Below are 17,662 nucleotides of genomic sequence, written 5' to 3' on the forward strand. Positions count from 1 at the left end.
CCAAGAAAAAAGGCAGGAAAGAGGAAAAAAAGAGTCACCACTTCAAATGAGAATATTCCAAGTTTACACAATTTTCCAGATTTTTTTGTATTTCAGTATTAAAAACAGGGGAGGAGAGAAGGCAGCAGCAGCAGGAGTCTAGGAGTCACTTTTCAGCTGATGGTAGCTAACAGTGGGAATTGAGAAACTTCTGGTCACCTTGTGGCTGGAGAAGGTGGGGAATCCAGAATGACCACAGGGGGCCTCAGGCAGTCTGAGGCTCACGATGGCTTCAAACTGTCAGGTACCCACTATTCCTTCACCAGGAGAGTATTTTAGGGCAAAGGGATACATGCATTCCACATCAAAAATCCTCCCTGAACTCTTCTCAGCAGAATTACTTGTGTGTGTAAAACCGTTAAATCAGGCATAACGAAAAGCTTTTGGAAAATTGAGAAGGCTTCCTTGTTACATGTCAAGTTTATTTAGATACAGAACAAATTGAGCTGAGGTAGAAACTTTCTAGTTGTGTGGAACCATATTTGGAGTATTTCACAGCTAGCCTGAATGCCATGGGAATGAAGTGACAATCCCATGGGCATAGATAGTGGGTTAATCCCACAGAAATAGTATACATTATAGTATATGTTCATTATTAAATCCCTAATCAGGAGAGATAAGGCTGCTTAGGTGACCTTTGCTGTTATCATTTTGTGACTTCTCAGCCTTTAAGTTTCCACAAAAGCTCAACAAAAGGATATCCCAAACCTGCAGACTTCACTTTCTACCCAGACAGCCTCAAACCATGAAAACTGAAAGCAAGTCTAAGAACCACTGAGATTTTTATGCAGTCTTCCTGTGAAATACACACCAATACCTGTTTCCAAGGGCTTAGCACGTAAAATTTTCATAAGAGTTCCTGAAAACTTTCTTTTGCTTACACATAGATGAACCTACTGTTAACTTTGTGTACAGTATCTGTGTACATTTACCACCCCCAATTGTATTTGTTTGATTTTTTTGATCTGTCCATACATAAGTTCAATAAAATGTGAATTACTGCCTCCCCAAAACATTTAAATTGATCTATTTCATTACTCTATCACCATTTTGTAACATCTCCCTCCTCCTATAAATTCACCACTACTCCAGAAATGGTATCATGACCAAGAAGAGGAGGGCTAGAATATAAGCATTCAGACAAGATTAACAGTAAATCACAGAATCCCAGCATGGTTGAGGTTGGAAGGAATGTCTGGAGGTCATCTGGTCCACTCCCCTGCTCAGGCAGGGTCACCTAGAGCAAGGTTGTGCAGAACTGCATCCAGACAGCTTCTAAATATTCCCAAGGACAGAGACTCCACAACATTCCTGGACAAGCAGTGGCAGTGCTCAGTCACCCTCACAGTAAAAAAGTGTTTCCTGATGTTCACACAGAGCCTCCTGTGTCTCAGTTTGTGCCCATTGCCTCTAGCCCTGTCACTGGGCACCACTGAAAATAGCCTGCCTCCCTCCTCTTTGCACCCTCCCTTCAGGTATTTATATACATTGATAAGATCCCCCTGAGCCTTCTCTTCTCCAGGATAAACAGTCCTGGCTCTCCTCACAGTAAAGATGCTCCAGTCCCTTAATCGTCTTCATGGACCTTTCTTGGACTCTCTCCAGTAAGCCCAGGTCTCTTTTTTACAGGAAAAGCCCTGACCTGGACCCAGTACTCCAGATATGTCTCACCAACTCTGAACAGGGGAAGGATCACCCCCCTCAACCTGCTGGCAATGCTTTTCCTAATGCAACCCAGGATACTGTTGCCTCTCTTTGTTGCAAGGACACATTGCTGGCTCATGTTCAACTTGTCCACCAGGACCTGCAGGTCCTTTTCTGCAAAGGTGCTTTCCAGGTGGTCAGTCCCTGGCACGTGCTGGTGCATGGGGTTGTTCCTCCCCAGGTGGAGGACTTTGCACGTCTTGAGGTTCCTGTTGGGCCATTTCTCCAGTCTGCTGAGGTCCCTCCAGCTGGCTTCCCAACCTTCTGGCCTATCAGCCACTCCTCCCAGCTTTGTGTCATCAGGATACACTCTGCCCCATCATCCAGATCATTAATGACAATGTCAAACAGGACGGGGCCTAGCACTGACCCCCCAGGTTACACTGCTAGTGTACATACCACACACTAGCATATATAGTACACACCTCCAAACAGATTTTGTACTGCCGATTACCACGCTCAGCCCAACTATTCAGCCAGTCTCTATGAGGATTTTATAGGAGATAGCGCTGAAAGCCTTACTGAAATTAAGGCAGACTATTTACCACTTTCCTCTCATCTATCCAGCCAGTCATTTCACTGTAGAATGTTATCAGGTTGGTTTGGTTAAGCATGACTTCCCCTTGGTGAATCCACACTGACCACTCCTGATCACCTTGTCCTTCACGTGCATAGAAATGGTTTCCAGGATTAGCTATTCCATCACCTTCTCAGGGATCAAGGTGAGGCTGACTGGCCTGCAGGTCCCTAGGTCATCCTTCTTGCTCTTTTTGAAGAAAGTAGTGGCATTTCCTTTCTTTCCTCCACTCCTCAGGCACTTCTCCCAGACACCCTGATTGTTCAAAGACTATGAAGAGTGGCCTCACAGTGACATCAGCATTTGTGGGTGTATGCCATCAGAGCTCATGGACTTACACAAGTCCAGTATGTCACCTGAGCGGAAGTTATGCTGCTTTCACATCGAATCAATTAGTAATTAAGTCTTCCACCAGTGACTACATTTATATGAAACCCAGGTTTTGAATTTCTTATATGTTCCTTACGCCAGTCTCTAACACCTCAGAGGACACCTACGTGGACAAAACAAGGATTAAATTTAAACTGGCAAGTGAAATTGTATTGTGTCGGGGATTGTTCTGAACTGTTTGATTTCAAAATATGTTCCATATATCTGTGAAGTTAGATGACTATTTGTTTTGCCAACAGGTTCTCCAGGAAAGTCCTAATTTTTAACAGCTGTACCAATTTAATTTGCACCTCTTTCTATACATGACTACTGCAACTCAAAGAAAGATAAATTATTTTCTCAGATGAACATGTAAGTAGCTCCCAAGACTACTGAATTCAAAACAACACATACAGACATGAGGACAGGATTTGGCCCTGGAGTGTTAATGCAATCCCTTAACTAGCACATAATTCAGGTTTCATGATCTTCCTCTAATGTATAATGCTTAAAAGAGAAAGCAGGCATAACCACTTTCTTAAAGATTGATGAGGTGGACACCATAGATATACTTTAGATGGTCTCCCTCATAACAGACTGTTCACCCTTCACAGGCACAGCTGACTGCTCCTCCAGTCATGCTTGTGGATCATATTCCAAATGAACCATACAGATAGGTGTAATGTTTTGTTCAGCAGTGGCTGAAATATTCTGGGATGTTGCCAGAGCTCCAAGCTCTGTAGTCAAGACACTCTGTCTGTAGAGACACTGATTAGACTCAGCTTCCACTCACACTAAAAAAGCCAAATCTGTAAAGCTCCAAGGAGTCAAAACCACAGAAATAATCTTCTGGTCAGAAAAGTAACTTGCTGCTATTTTTCATGCTTCATTTAATAAAATAAATATTTAACAACTGAACATATCAATTATTCATTTTGTAATATGACTAACTTGTAATTATTCTTCCATTCTTTTCTTTCCTTAAAAACATCATTTGTGAGGATGACTAAATAAAATTGAGATGTGCAATACAATAGTTGCAGACAAAAATCTCATTTGAGTTCCTAAGAATTTCCTTTTTTTTTCCTCCATTCTGTAGCTCTCTATAGGAAAAGCACTTAAAAACAGCCTTCATGTTCATAATAAACGGAATGTGTAAGAGAGCTAAGAAGACATGTAGGACTACCAGGCATCATTTCAAGTAAGCTTGCTGATCATAGCCTGTAACAGATTCATATATTGCTTTGGATATTATCCTGTTTCCATATAATTTCAGCTATTGTTGAAATCCACATAATTTATGAGGTATATAGAGCCCAGTTTTCAGGGAAGCTGAGTATCCACAGTTCCCAGACCACACCTGCAGTGGTAGGAACATAAATCTTTTGAAAGCCAGACTCCAGTTCCATTGTGTCACAGTTTAGATTAATATGAACCAATTTGAGGTTTTTTTCCTCATACTGCTAGAGAGCAGCAACGAAGTGCACCTCACCTATAACTATATAAAGCTAGGTTAGTAGTTTATAATGGTTGTGTAGGCTTGTTCTCTGGCCAGTGGAGAGGGATGGCACTATCACATCTTAGACATTGGATGGGTGTGTTGAATCACACTGGACAACTAGCTTAAACTAGATGCTTAACTTGAAGATGGATGAAGTGAGACAAGATGATTCCAATTCCTATTTCATAAGGTAAAGCTACTAAGTTGCAGAAGTAGAGACCACAAACAATTAGTTGTATTCTTTGTAAGTGCTCTTAATTGTTAGACTCAAGTATTACATGCTTCCTCCGAGAGGCCTTTCACTTCTGGGAGTGCCCATTTCCTGAGTGATGTAATATTTCAGGACAAGTATCAGAATGTGACTGAGACTACAGTCAGTGCCTATGTAGAGTATTTGATATTCCTCCTACATTTTACTGTTTCTATTTCTTGCACACTTCTGTCTTTAGAAAGCAGTTCAATACTGCAGAAGATGAAGGAAAAAGATTCAGTAACGGCATCTGGGGTGGCAGTTTCATGATTTTGCTTTGTTCTCTATCCAAAATTATAGAGATTGTCAAGATGTAGTAATTAATTTTTAGAGTCAACAGAACTGACATTTGGTTTAAGGCAGCTCTTCTGGTATTGACTCCTGTCTCACCAGAACAAGTGTCTAGGAAGTCTTCACATGGAAGAGTGTTTCCACAAGCTCCCTCATTTCATTTAAGATCTGGAGCATGGAGCTGGGGGCACTGAGCTGAACTAAGTGCTGCAAGCTTTACCACCACAAAAAGGTGTTTTGAAAGAGGAGTGTGCACATCTGCAAAGGTCAGGGTTAAATTACTATGTATGACCTACATGCCAGAGAGGTTTCACATGACCAAACAAGAAAGAGGAAACTTAAAGTTCAACCATGTTGCTTTTGTTGCTCATGAATGTTCACGGTAGACCACATTTTGATCATGGTGGGATGTGCAGAGTTAGTTAGCATATACATGCTGGAAACTGTTTTAAAAACAGTTGACTTGAATGACAAGAAGTAGTTTATTAACACAATTGTAAATACTCTCACTGTCCAGGACAGAATTTTCATTAGATCTTTCCAATGCTTTACTTTTAGTTTGAGGATTTTTTCTCATCCTCCCCTACAGTATAATGCTATGTTTTGCCATGGACAGAGAGAAAAACCTACAGTACAGAAATTCATATAGGGACAAAAGTGAAATGAGTAGTTTTACATTTACTGTAATTTGGTATCCACATTAGCTTAAAGTACAAATCCTAGGCCATGATCAGATACAGTGACAGGAGTCAAGCAAAGACCTAGACAGATTAGAGTATAAAATGAAAATACCCAAAAAACACCACCACAAAGACTATTTAAACATAGCTGTACTCAAGCACAAGCCCAGGACCTTGGCTGGGAAAGTCCTCTGATGATGTAATACCCAAGTAAGGATGCAGTCAAGCATGAGCATATAATGTGGCAGACACTGCACTGAAGTGCACGCCAGACCTGTTAGCTTGCTTTCTAGTAGGTATCTAGCTGTGCAAGTTCTCCTTCCATGTTCTAGCATGAAGTCAAACAGCACAGCCTGTGGCTAAACCACATGTGAGGTGTCAGTGACTGAAGCCCAAGCTTGCTGTCTGCATGTGCAGGGGGGGGCCCAGCCCCCTCAGAAGCCCTGCTCTCCTCAATTTTGTTCAGGAGCCAGATAAGGAGAGTGAGTGGCTGAACAGTTTCCACACTGTAGATCCACTTGTGTGCAAATGACTGTTTGGAGTTCTTGCCAGGACATGGGAAGTATTAAGGTAAGGTCTAACAAGAACCAGATACTAAACTTCTTTATGCAGGTCTTACACTGTGGAACAGAAAAACCATCCAGGTTTAGGTTTCTCATCCTGTTCCGCCCAAAGCTGTTACACAACTCAACTATTACTCACTCTTACAATTTCTGTCCAAATTATGTGCCTTGAATAAAAGTTCTAAAGGGAAAAAAATTAAGACTTATCTTACACTAAATTTCTTTCCAGATCTTTCTGCATCATCTCATTGTTGAACAGTGAACTGAAAAGTAAACCTGAAAAGGAGTTAGTGTTAAGGTATGTAGGGGGGTGTTTTAAGAAAAAAAAAACACACCAAAAAACCCAACCTGATTTAAAAAAATAATTACTGAAAATATTATGTATTACACCAATTAAAATAGAATAATATTTTTCATGTAATGTTCATAAATACTGTAATTTCTTAAAAACTTAAAATAATTTCAGTAATTCTCTTTCCATTAAGTCATAATATACAAAGAAACACCACTACGTAGCTCGTCTACCAGAACTAATTCTTGGTTAAACTTTAAGCTGTAAAGGTCATGCAGCCCTGCAGATGGTAACCTTTGGGTGAACCTGTGCTCCATACTGGACAAACACCACTGTAAGTAGAACCCTTCCTTTGTTAACACATATAAGTAGATATACTCTATCAACTTGTAGACAGACGCAATTTAACCTTTAGCCTCTTTTTATATGCTGTGTTTGCCTATCGGAGTTTGTTCTGCAGTTGTTTTTAGCCATACTTGTAAATATTTCAGCATTTCTACCATTTCTTCTTCTTAAGTTCTTCTTCCTTTCACAGCTTGCTCTGGCTCTACTTAAGTTGAAATCCTTAACTTGCATAGCCTTTTAGAAGACATCCAAAATCTGTCTTCCCCCCTTTCCTCTAATATTCCCTGTCTAGAACTCTAGTTTAGTCTATATAAGAATAGCCATGGGTTTGCACCATGTGTATGATGCACAGTCTACAAGAGTGTCAAGCACCTTGATTCTGCTGTGGTTACATCATAACCAGGGAGGAAGGGCTACAGAAATGGAGAGCAAAGTCAAAAGCAGGTCCTCCAGTCCTTCGTTTCTTAGAGGTAATTTTCTACCACCTTTGGCACTGACAATTTATCAGTCGAGTTTCATGTCCTTACATAATTTCTTCTTAAACCCAACTAGAGTACTTCATCCACTTCCACAACTTATCCTAACTCCTACAAATAATTCTGCTAACAAATTTACTAGACGATTCAGTGAAAATAGCTGGCACTTCAACAGGATGAAGTCTGTACCATAATGCACAAAAAAAAACGGAGCCTATGCTAACATAGCTTTTAGTATACAACTATAATCACAGAATAAAGTGTTTTTCTTTCTTCATTCAGTATTGATTTACATATTGTAAGGTGATTTTTTTTTTTTTAAAAAACTCAGGCACAAAACAGTGTGTCCTCCTCCCAAGATACTCCTTTTAGATTTTTGGAAAGGATTGGATGGGTGCAAACCCAAGTAACATTACCCACATTCTAAGGACACGTGCCACAAGTCACTTAAAAATTCAGATCAGTTTTAAGGCTTACAAACATCCCCCCCCCCCCCCCCGAATACCACTTCTGGTCTCCCTGCAAAGAAACAGTGTAACCCCCTCCTTACCACCAAAACTAAACACAACAGCCAAAACCAGCCAATAGTAACTTCTAAAGTAAAATAATTTTCAAAAATATTGATTTCAGGGAAATAACTACGTACTACATCAGATCATACTTATGGTCTGGGTCCTTCCTGAAGCAGCTAACTGACTTCATCCAGAAGAACTCCTATCCAATTCAAGAACTAGCTCATTGATTTGTCCAAACATGGGCAAAACTTTCTTTTTCTTGCACCTTACTAGACTGCTTGTGCAATTTAGCTGTTATACATACCGGTCTTCTTTTATACATTAGGTATATGAAATGTAAAAGGTTGACAACCAAAAACACAGAATTCCAGATCATTATGTCCAAGGCACAACGGTAGAGTGTAGCCCAAATGATGAACAATGCACATCCTGTAAAAATTTAAGAAAAGGAAGTTAAATTTCACTGAACAATAAACACATTCATATAAAGTCATCAAGAATGTGTCAACTGGGTGTAATTTACACTGGAAAGCAATACAATCTACAAGCTTTACTACAGTTAGGCTCTGTTCATCAATGCATGCACTGGTAGCAGAGCTAATCACTACAATGCTACAAACAGGCACTGAGAGCAGGTTGACAGCAAACTACAGTCCTATTGCATGGGACTGCAATACTGGAGAGACAGTAATTCAGATCAGGACTGGAGAAAGCAGAAAAGTGCAGCCCATGATAGTCTGTTACTAAAACCAAGTAGAAATAGGATAGGGGGAAAAAAAATAAATGTATCTCAAGTACAAAACCCAAAATTAAGTAGTTCACAAAATTTATTACTACTGCATTAATTAGCCAAATGAGAGCCTAAAAAACCCTCCAAAAGTCATACACAGATATTTTTTAAAATTTAAAGGAAGCATCATTGCTGCATTTTGACAAGGTCACAGCAGGAACCTGAATTCTCTATGACAAAGATAAAATTTCAAATGCTTACTCTTTTTTTAGTTGCTTTACTTTGCCTTATCTTTTAAAGCAATTGCCATTATTCATGCTTATGATTAGGGATACTATTTTTAGCCTACAAAGACAATGCTTATCAAATGATAGATTACACATCAGTGAGTCTCTCCTAGAGAAATGTGAACCTACCACCTGGTAGAGATGGCTGTAGAGGTCACAGACATATTTTTCCTTAAGTTTTATGCAAAGATAACAACAAGGTGCCAAATTAGCGTCCCTTTCTTCTCTCTCCCTGAAGGCAACGCTGAATTAATGAATTCAGTATTATCTATTCCATCTGAGTTGCTGACTGGCACTTATATATGGATCAGAAAAATCACAGTGTAATGACTCTTGATCAGCTGGTTAATTAGACTACAAGGGATGGGAAGATACAAGGGCTGGAAGTACTGAAGAGAAGCACTATTGTAGAGCAGCACAGAGGTGGGGCAGGGTCATCAAAGCAAAGGGGACAGATCCCTAGGACTCAGGCTTGGTTACTTCTGCTGCTCACAGAATAAATTTGCTTCCAGCTGCCACCTCAGCCTGAAAAACTCTGATTCCCTATCTCTTCAAAATGCAACAAGACCTACAGACCAAAGTGGCAGGCTCTACAAGTGCAGAGCTCCCACAGCTTTAAAACAAGAACTACACAGACAAAATGCAATGCTCAGACCCTTGGTCCCCAGTGCAGTCTGTTTTGGTAAGTTTTCCTATAATAGCTATAAAAAGAAAAGGCAAAATTGTTGTAAGTTCAACCATAGAAGTTATATCATATAATAATATGGGTCAGTTCCATGAATAAGCATTCTCATTTAAAAGTACTTAAGCATGCTCCGTGTTGTGATACGCCCAGGTTTATCTGTCTTACACTGCGATGACTCACTACTACTCCTTTGATCACACAGACCCTGTCCCACAGAAAGGACTGGGGCTCTGAAACAGCTGTGGGACTGCAAGAGTATTACAAATGACACCATGCTTGCTTAGTCTCAGGCATGCCAAATTTAGTTTTTCCTCTGAAGTCAAATTTTGGTATCACAAGATGTCTGCAGTGGTGAAGGAAACATGACGGACTTCAGGAGAACACAGACTGCACTCCATATTGCACGTCCGTGCTTCTAAATCAGCAGTGAAAATAATGCTGGTGATACACAAATGCCACATGTTTGAAATCACATTTAAAGAACACGTGGGGTGACATCAAGCTTCAAGGAAAGCCTTACTATTGCAGACATACCAGTCAATGTACCCACTTGAAATTTAAAATTAAGGTCTTAAGGATCCATAGACTTAACTCTGATTTGGAATTTAATGAACTTTAAGCAGTTAGTCATGTCTGAAGTAAATGGGGTCCACTTGTTTTCTAGTCAGCATCTACACAGGTTTGAAGATGCAAGTTGTATTTCTGGTAAGTATTAGGAGCCTAGAGACATATAATCTCTCCAGAAAAGATCTGTCAGGGTCAGAACAGACCCCCACTTACACCAAAAACACCTTCAGCAGAATACAATGACCATGACTATGTGCTGGGATTTCACCATAAGCTCAAGGGACCAGGAGAAAGCTCTGTAATGGTCACAAACTTCCATTTCTGTCACAGGAAGGTTGCAAATCCCTCCAGAATAATTCTCGTACCTATGGTGAGTAGGCCTCGCAGAAAAATCATATGAAGATTCAGAGTAGTTGGAATAACCAGTCCAACTGCAAAGCAAATGTTTGCCACGTGGAAAACAAGATGATGAATCTCTTTCCAGTTTTCACATGCAGTCTCATTAAAAGGCACAAGTGTGGCATTTTTTAAGTCTGGAATAAAACCTAGTGGAGTAACAGTGAGTGGGCTCACTGCTGTCGTATTCATCTTGAAGGCTCCTGCAATGAGACAGAGAGAGGGGAAAAAAAAAAATTACTGTGCATTAAACTGAAAGATATTAGACATACTGTGGTGGGTTGACCCTGGCTGGATGCCAGGTGCCCACCAAAGCTGCTCTATCACTTCCCTCCTCAGCTGAGCAAAATTAACAAAAGGCTCATGGGTCAACATAAGGACAGGGAGATCACTCAGCAATTACTGTCACAGGTAAAACAGACTTGACTTGGGGAAGTCAGTTTAATTTATTAACAAATCAGAGTAGGATAATGAGAAATAAAACCAAGTCTTAAAACCACCTTCCCCCCACCCCTCCCTTCTTCCTGGACTAAACTTCACTCCCAACTTCTCTTCCTCCTCCCCCACATCAGCACAGGGGGATGGGGAATGGGGGTTGTGGTCAGTTCATCACACGTTGTCTCTGCTGGCCCCTTCTCCTCAGGGGAAGGACTCCTCACACTCTTCCCCTGCTCCAGTGTGGGATCCATCCCATGGGTGACAGTCCTCCACAAGCTTCTCCAACATGATTCTTCCCCACGGGCTGCAGCTCTTCATGAACTGCTCCATGACATCCCTTCCATGGGGTGCAGTCCTTCAGGAACAGACTGCTCCAGTACGGGTCCCCCATGGGGTCAAAAGCCCTGCCAGCAAACCTGCTCCAGTGCAGGCTACCCACAGGGTCACAGCTTCCTTTGGGCATCCACCTGCTCTGCCGTGGGGTCCTCCCTGGCCTGCAGGTGGATCTCTGCTCCACCGTGGACCTCCATGGGCTGCAGGGGCACAGCCTGCTTCACCATAGGCTGCAGGGGAATCTCTGCTCCAGTGCCTGGAGCACCTCCTCCCCCTCCTTCTTCACTGACCTCAGTGTCTGCAGAGCTGTTTCTCTCATATATTCTCACTCTTCTCTCCAGCTGCAATTGCTGTTGCTCAGCAACTTTTCCCCTTCTTAAATAAGTTATCCCAGAGGTGCTACCACTGTCACTGATGGGCTTGGCCTTGGCCAGTGGTGGGTTCATCTTGGAGCCAGCTGGTACTGACTCTATTGGACATGGGGAAAGCTTCTTACAGAAACCACCCCTGTAGCCACCCCACCACCACCATTACAAAAACCTTGCCATGCAAACCCAATACACATGGATTTTGGGTTATTTTCAAACTTCCCAGGATATATTTTCCATTATCATTCATGGAAAAAAAAAAAATCTACAAATGCTTTAGAAGGGTAAGCTAGATCTATAGTTCAGTAATGCTTTAGTATCTCTTTCACCTAAGTGCTAGGCTTGAAGAATGGTACATTTCAAAATTTGGACTGTATGCACATAAACAACACTGTCTGAATGCTAGCTACTATGACTGTCATTGCTCAGTACAACATCCTATGTATTCTTCCTAGTTATACACAAATAAAAAAAACACATTTCAGTCTACCATTTACTGAATGGGTCTATGATGTTAGGCAAAGTAAATATTTAGGAGAATTTAACAACCTAGATGAGAATTGAAAGAAAAAGAGAAAAAGGCTTATGTAGTGTAAGTCTCCTTTATGGCATACAAAGCTGTTCTTCTAAATAAGGAATAGAAGGTCTTAAAGGAGGAACACGTGCTGTTCAGTTGATTAAAAAAAGCCAAGAAACCATACAAATCAAAACTGAAAACAGTCTCAACTTCCAGCTTTCTTGCAGGATCATTTGGGGGCTCTTAAGTCACATATCATCTTGCACACATTAATCGGAGTAGGCAAAAAACCCAAACCACTTTTGAGAACAGTAAGTAAATACTACTGTTTCTCCTCCTAGTTGATCAGATGCTACCAAATCAGAAAGAGAGATGCCCAGGCTGCTAAGTTATGACAAGGTTGCCAGTCTTTCAGGGAAATCACTTGGTCTACCTAGTATGAGCCACCTTGCAAGACCTTAGGTTGCCTGTGGAACTCCTGGAGAAAACAAGACAGTTTAAAAAGTAGATTTCTAATCTAAAAACACATACTTTTTGTTGTTGTTGTAATAATAAATCTAGTATATTTTCCTTTCACGCCAATTCAAAGGGAAAAGAGATATCTGTAGGCAAATATCTTCCCAATACAAAGTAAAAAATCCCTATTAAAAACAAACTACAAAGAGAAACTGGAAAATTTCAAGACACTACCTTTAAAATCTTAAAAGCTGGTCTCTCTGGGGAACTGCAGTCGGTGTTACAAGCACTCCAGAAGGTGTCCTCAACACAGAGCAGTTTCCGGCTGGAAGAGCATGACTGTTCCTACATGGGCTGTCAGAAACACAGGAGAACCCTGCTTCCAGAGAGGCACGTACGGTCCCCCACTGTCACAGCAGCAGAGATTACATGGAGCCCAGCTTGAGTCTCGTTAATGAAACACATGCACGGATCACTGAGCAAACAGGCTCCATAACATGCAACAGGGTGGGGTTTGCATTCAAACAAATTCTGTATGGACTGAGCATGTCCCTGCTGTGTGTGCTCACCAACTGTCATGCAATTCATCTGCTCAGCAGACAATTTTGATTCACAGTAAATACAGTCAATATTTCTGTCAGACTGGAATACACTCAGCATCTCTGTCACTTGACAGTGCTTCCTGGGCTGTGAAGTAATTTTGAGTTGCTTCATCCATTCTTTTTATTATTTTCCCCCCAATCAACTTGTATATAAGGCATAAGCAAGCTGTACAATTTCTGAAGTTAATCAGTCAGTCTTAAAAATCCCTTTCTAAAGTAGTGGGAAGAAAGAAATCCTCAACCTTCTGATAGTTCTCTGATGCCCAGAGCCTGTCGCAGCTAAGCCATGCTACAGAACATGCAGAAGCATCTTGGAGGATCAAACATCAGCATGAACACAGTATACACAGTCTCCAGATAGAAGTGATATTCAAAGGAAAAAAATATATCTTGTTTTTACTAAAATAGGCAATTCACATTTCTTCTCTTGAAGAGCTCACTTTTATCTTTTCATTCTTACATTAGTTTTTCGCAAAGGTTAACTAAAAATGTGGGGTTTGGCATAAACAAGTTCTACACAAAATTGTTACCAATAATCAAAGTGCCCAAACAAATTCACCATCCAGGTATCATACAGGCACTACCCAAAACACACTCCTACTTTCCTTCAGCTCTTTCACATGAATTCAGTGACAAGAGCCACAAGAGTAGTTTCACTGTCCTGGCAGAGCCACTCACACAGAGCCAAAGGGTGAGCCTGTATGAGGCTGCAGGACCGTTATTTTAATGTGCTCATGAACAGAAGGTAATTGCTAACTCTGGGTAACTGTGTCTGTGCTTATCTTACACTCATCTCATCATTGTGCTCCTGTTGTTTTCAAACAATATAAACTCCCTGCACTGGCACAGCAGGACCTCTAGATCTTTTGCAAGAATTTATCAGCTGAGTTTCTATGTACATTCAGTCTTTCACTGCCTAGTCATGTGCCAATAAAAGCACCACTTAACATGCCAACGGAACAAGTAGAGATAACCAAACTCACAGACACAGAACCAGCTACAGGTCCATCAACTCATCTCAAGATCAAAACAGGCTGCCAGAAGTAACTTTAGCTGCATCCGATTACAAATCTACGAAGCTTTCCAGATGACTGATTTTTTTAATAGCAAGATTTTGTACTGTATCACTGGGAGAATAGAGGCTACCTTACTCTTTAAGACTTGGCTGTAAAGTATCACATATCTGAAGACTGGAAACCCAACGAGCCAAATGAACTATATACAGCACGTGACAATCTCATTCTCCTCACAGCCAGCCAAAACACTGCTCCCCTCGTTAGCCACAGATGCTGATGCCACAAACCACCAGCCATAAACTGTCAGAAAGGGAAGATGTTTCTCCAGGTGTTGGCCAAGTCATTTAAAGCCATAAAGTGTCCACAGTTGTAACAACAGGACATTCAATGCTTTTGAAAGTCTGGGGCACCTACTTGGCTGCCAAAATTAGAATCCAGGAACCTGAATCTAGCCACACCCATTTTTTCCATAAGCTTTGTCTTTAATACCTTGAAGTCCTTATATGAATGCATTTGAATTTCACTTACTACTCACAAACAAATATTGCAGCACCACTAGTGTACTGGAAAACAGCAGAAAGCTGCAGAACGTCTCTGTCACAATGGTATTTTAAAGCTGGCAGAAACAGAGTGATGCTATCAGCAAAATGACACAAGTACAGATCATGACACTGGCTCTGAAGGAGAGCTGCCCATGAATTTCAACTAGGAAGCCTGCTTAAGAATCAACAAAAAAGGCAGACAGGCAGAGTTACACGCTGTATGTAACCTAAAATGTTTGTCCACAGGTAACACCAGAAATACAAATATTCAAAGCAACATCTCTGTAGTTTTTAGGTCAATTCTTTAGTCCTAACACCTACTATTGTCACATAATATTAAAGAATTAGAAAAAATATCTGCTGTTCAACAAATGAACAAGCAATTGTCATTTCCTACCCTCTGCTATCTGAGTCAAAAATTAAAACTACATCTACTAAGTAATATATCACAAGACTTTGAAGTCTTATACTTAAGTCTTCAATACATGAAGACATGTATTAATATGAGGAGTTAAATATACAACCAACATCGTCAAAAATTTCATAAAAATTGGAGAAATAGTATCAACTGAAATGAAAGCTTTATGGAACGTAAGACAAATAATTAAAAGAATATTTTTTAATATCCAGTAACTTTTCCATCATATGGATTTAGATTTACCAAACTAAGAGTTTGAAAACTCAGCTGATTGAAAACTCAAGCCAATTTATTGTCCAAACACACACAAATTAAAAAATAAAAAACCTACTCACTGACACTTTAATATTAAATCTATCAGAAATTAGTATAGCAAACAAAGCCTATTAATTTTTTTTGTGCATGAACTTGATAGAGAGTTAAGGTTATACATTGTAGCTTTAGGTCTGAAAATATGAATTTTCAGAATGTAGATGAGGTAAGCTCACTCTAGAATTTTTCTATGCTCAGGACATCTTTATACAAGAGGCCAAACTTCTGAAAGCCATTCCCAAAAGTATTTAGTCCCTAAATTCTCAGGCACAAAGATGCCTTTAAAACAAATGGAGGTTTTATGGATATGTACATAACATTCACAGAAGACAGACATAGCAGAAAAGTTTAAAGCAGTTGGTTCTAGTAGGAGAAGAGGTCAGCCAAGCCAACACGGGACAGCACAGCATCCCGCTCACATCGTCACCCACTTTACTGACATTATTTGTATCTCACAGCTTTACTGTCAACATTTTTCAAGTGAGTTTCTTAAAGCTTTGCTTGAGTGTGTTTGTATAACCTTACAGTCATTGCACCTTTACAATCCACCATTTACATAGATGGATTTTGAGTCTAAAGAAAAAAATTGAAAAAAATTAAGTCAAGCTCAATATTTTTTTTTAAATCATACCTGAAGAACTTTAATTATTGTTCTGTGGTCTTGTAGCACAAAAGCTGCATAGAGAATTTAGACAATCAGTAATTTCTTCGCTTTTGTGAGCTGAAGACAAACTATTAGTGCCAGCATAATTCAGTTAATTACAGTTTAAGTTACCAATTTCCTTTTTACAATGAAGTAGGAGTGAATGGGAAAGTAGTATAAGAAAAGATGTATTTCAATATGCTCTTTCGAGCACGTTCATTTCTATTGAAAGTGTCATTAACGACGAAAATTTGTTAGCCTCACTCCACACTTGAGAGAAAATTTACCAACATTTTCATTCTGCATAGTTAACAAAACTATCCATACCGTGATAAATACCCTTACGTATGCTCAACATAACAGCGGCGTAGCTGTACTATGGCAGTGGAAGTTCGCTGACTGCGTTTGAGTTCGCTCTGCCTTTGGCCCCATCGCACAGGGCTGCGCAGAAAGCCCGAGTCGAGGGGCGCAGGCGGCGCCCCGCACCCCGCTTTCCACCCCTGCCCCCGAAGCTCCAATTTAGTCCGGAACGTGCAAACACCAAACCCACCGCTTATCCAAAATAATCAATAATAATTCTAATAATGAGAAACTTAAAACTACCGAGCGACCCGTCCCTCTCCCGCCAGAGCCGTTCCGCGGGGAGGGCACCTGCGGAGCCCCCGCTCCCAGGACGCCCGTCGGGGAAGTGACCGGGCGGGCACGACCCCGCCGCAGCGACACGCTGCGAGTCCCCGAAAGGGCAACGCGGACACGAGGGCAGGGGCGCGCCCCCCCCGGCCCGGCACGGAGCGCGGCGCCCGCCCCGCCTGCCCCCCCCCCGGCCGCGGGGGCAGAGGGACCGAACGACGCCGCCGCCCGCTGCCAGCCGGGGCACCCGCCGCCGCCCAGGTAAACCGCCCCTCCGGCCGCTCACACCCGCCCTGCCCGCCGGCCTCCCCGCCGCAGGGCCATCCCCGCTGCGGTGCCGCCGGCGCACGGCAGCAGGAGCGCCCCTTACCTGCCCCGCGCCCTCGGAAAAGTTTCCCGGACGGGACGGGGACGGGCTCAGGCTACCGCCCCCGACGCCGCGGCCACCGAGCCGCCGCTGTGACTAAAATAGGCAGAAGCCGGCGGGAAGCGGCGGGCGGCGCCGGGGCCGGCACCGAGCGGCCGCAGCGCGCAGGCGCCTCCGCCAGCCCCGGGGGGCGGCGGGGGGCGGCGGGGCGAGGCGCGGCCGCCAGGGGGCGCTGCGGGGCGGGAGGGTGCCCCCCCCGCGCTGTTGGCCCGTGAGCATCGCCTCCGTTCCCTCCCAGTTCGACGCCTGCGAGTACGGGGCAGTGCCCAGCGTAGGCATCGGAAACACGTGGGGGGAATCACTCCACGGAGGTGCCGCCGTTCATCGGGCAGCGAACCCAGAGCTGAGGCAACGTGCCTCGCTTTTGGGTGGTTAAAATTAGAAGAGCTGAGTTCCCCCCCTAAGCCAGTGGCGGGCAGTATTTCCCCTATATGGTGATTCAAGGAGCCACAACAGCCTTTATAAAACTGCTCCTCTCAACTTGGCACCTGCTGTGGTTGCTCTGTCACAAACATAATGCTTAAGAAATGACACTGAGTTTGCTCGTGTGGCAGTTTCACAGCTCCCAGAAATGACGTGTTTCCCAAGCAGGCCACTTGTGTCCCTGCGTGCCGGTTGCTCTGTCGATGTCCTGTTTTGCCATCCCCTGCTCTGCCAGTCTTGCAAGACAGGCAAAGTAGGCACTAAGCCTGT

The 17,662-nt window shown here is 42.4% G+C and overlaps 1 protein-coding gene across 9 annotated transcripts in view; it reads right to left on the bottom strand.

Annotated features, from left to right (window-relative positions):
* Window positions 1-17,077, bottom strand: part of POPDC1 (popeye domain cAMP effector 1) — a 32,674-nt gene extending 15,597 nt beyond the window's left edge. For 6 of the 9 annotated variants that reach the window (XR_012628099.1, XR_012628100.1, XR_012628101.1 and 3 more), the window contains exons 1-3: window positions 16,913-17,077; window positions 10,237-10,470; window positions 7,907-8,031 (exon numbers count right to left, since the gene is read on the bottom strand). Coding sequence is in view for 6 of the 9 variants with exons in the window: in XM_074862187.1 (XP_074718288.1) it covers window positions 7,907-8,031; window positions 10,237-10,459 (348 nt within the window). In the remaining 3 variants the exon portion in view is untranslated. Of the gene's footprint in view, window positions 1-7,906; window positions 8,032-10,236; window positions 10,471-12,613; window positions 12,741-15,900; window positions 15,945-16,912 lie in introns of those variants that run through there. The other 3 variants (XM_074862188.1, XM_074862189.1, XM_074862190.1) reach the window with 3 other exon arrangements.
* Between the last annotated feature and the right edge of the window lie 585 nt (window positions 17,078-17,662).

This window comes from Strix uralensis, chromosome 3, assembly GCF_047716275.1.
Source record: "Strix uralensis isolate ZFMK-TIS-50842 chromosome 3, bStrUra1, whole genome shotgun sequence".
In the NCBI taxonomy this organism is placed as follows: domain Eukaryota; kingdom Metazoa; phylum Chordata; class Aves; order Strigiformes; family Strigidae; genus Strix; species Strix uralensis.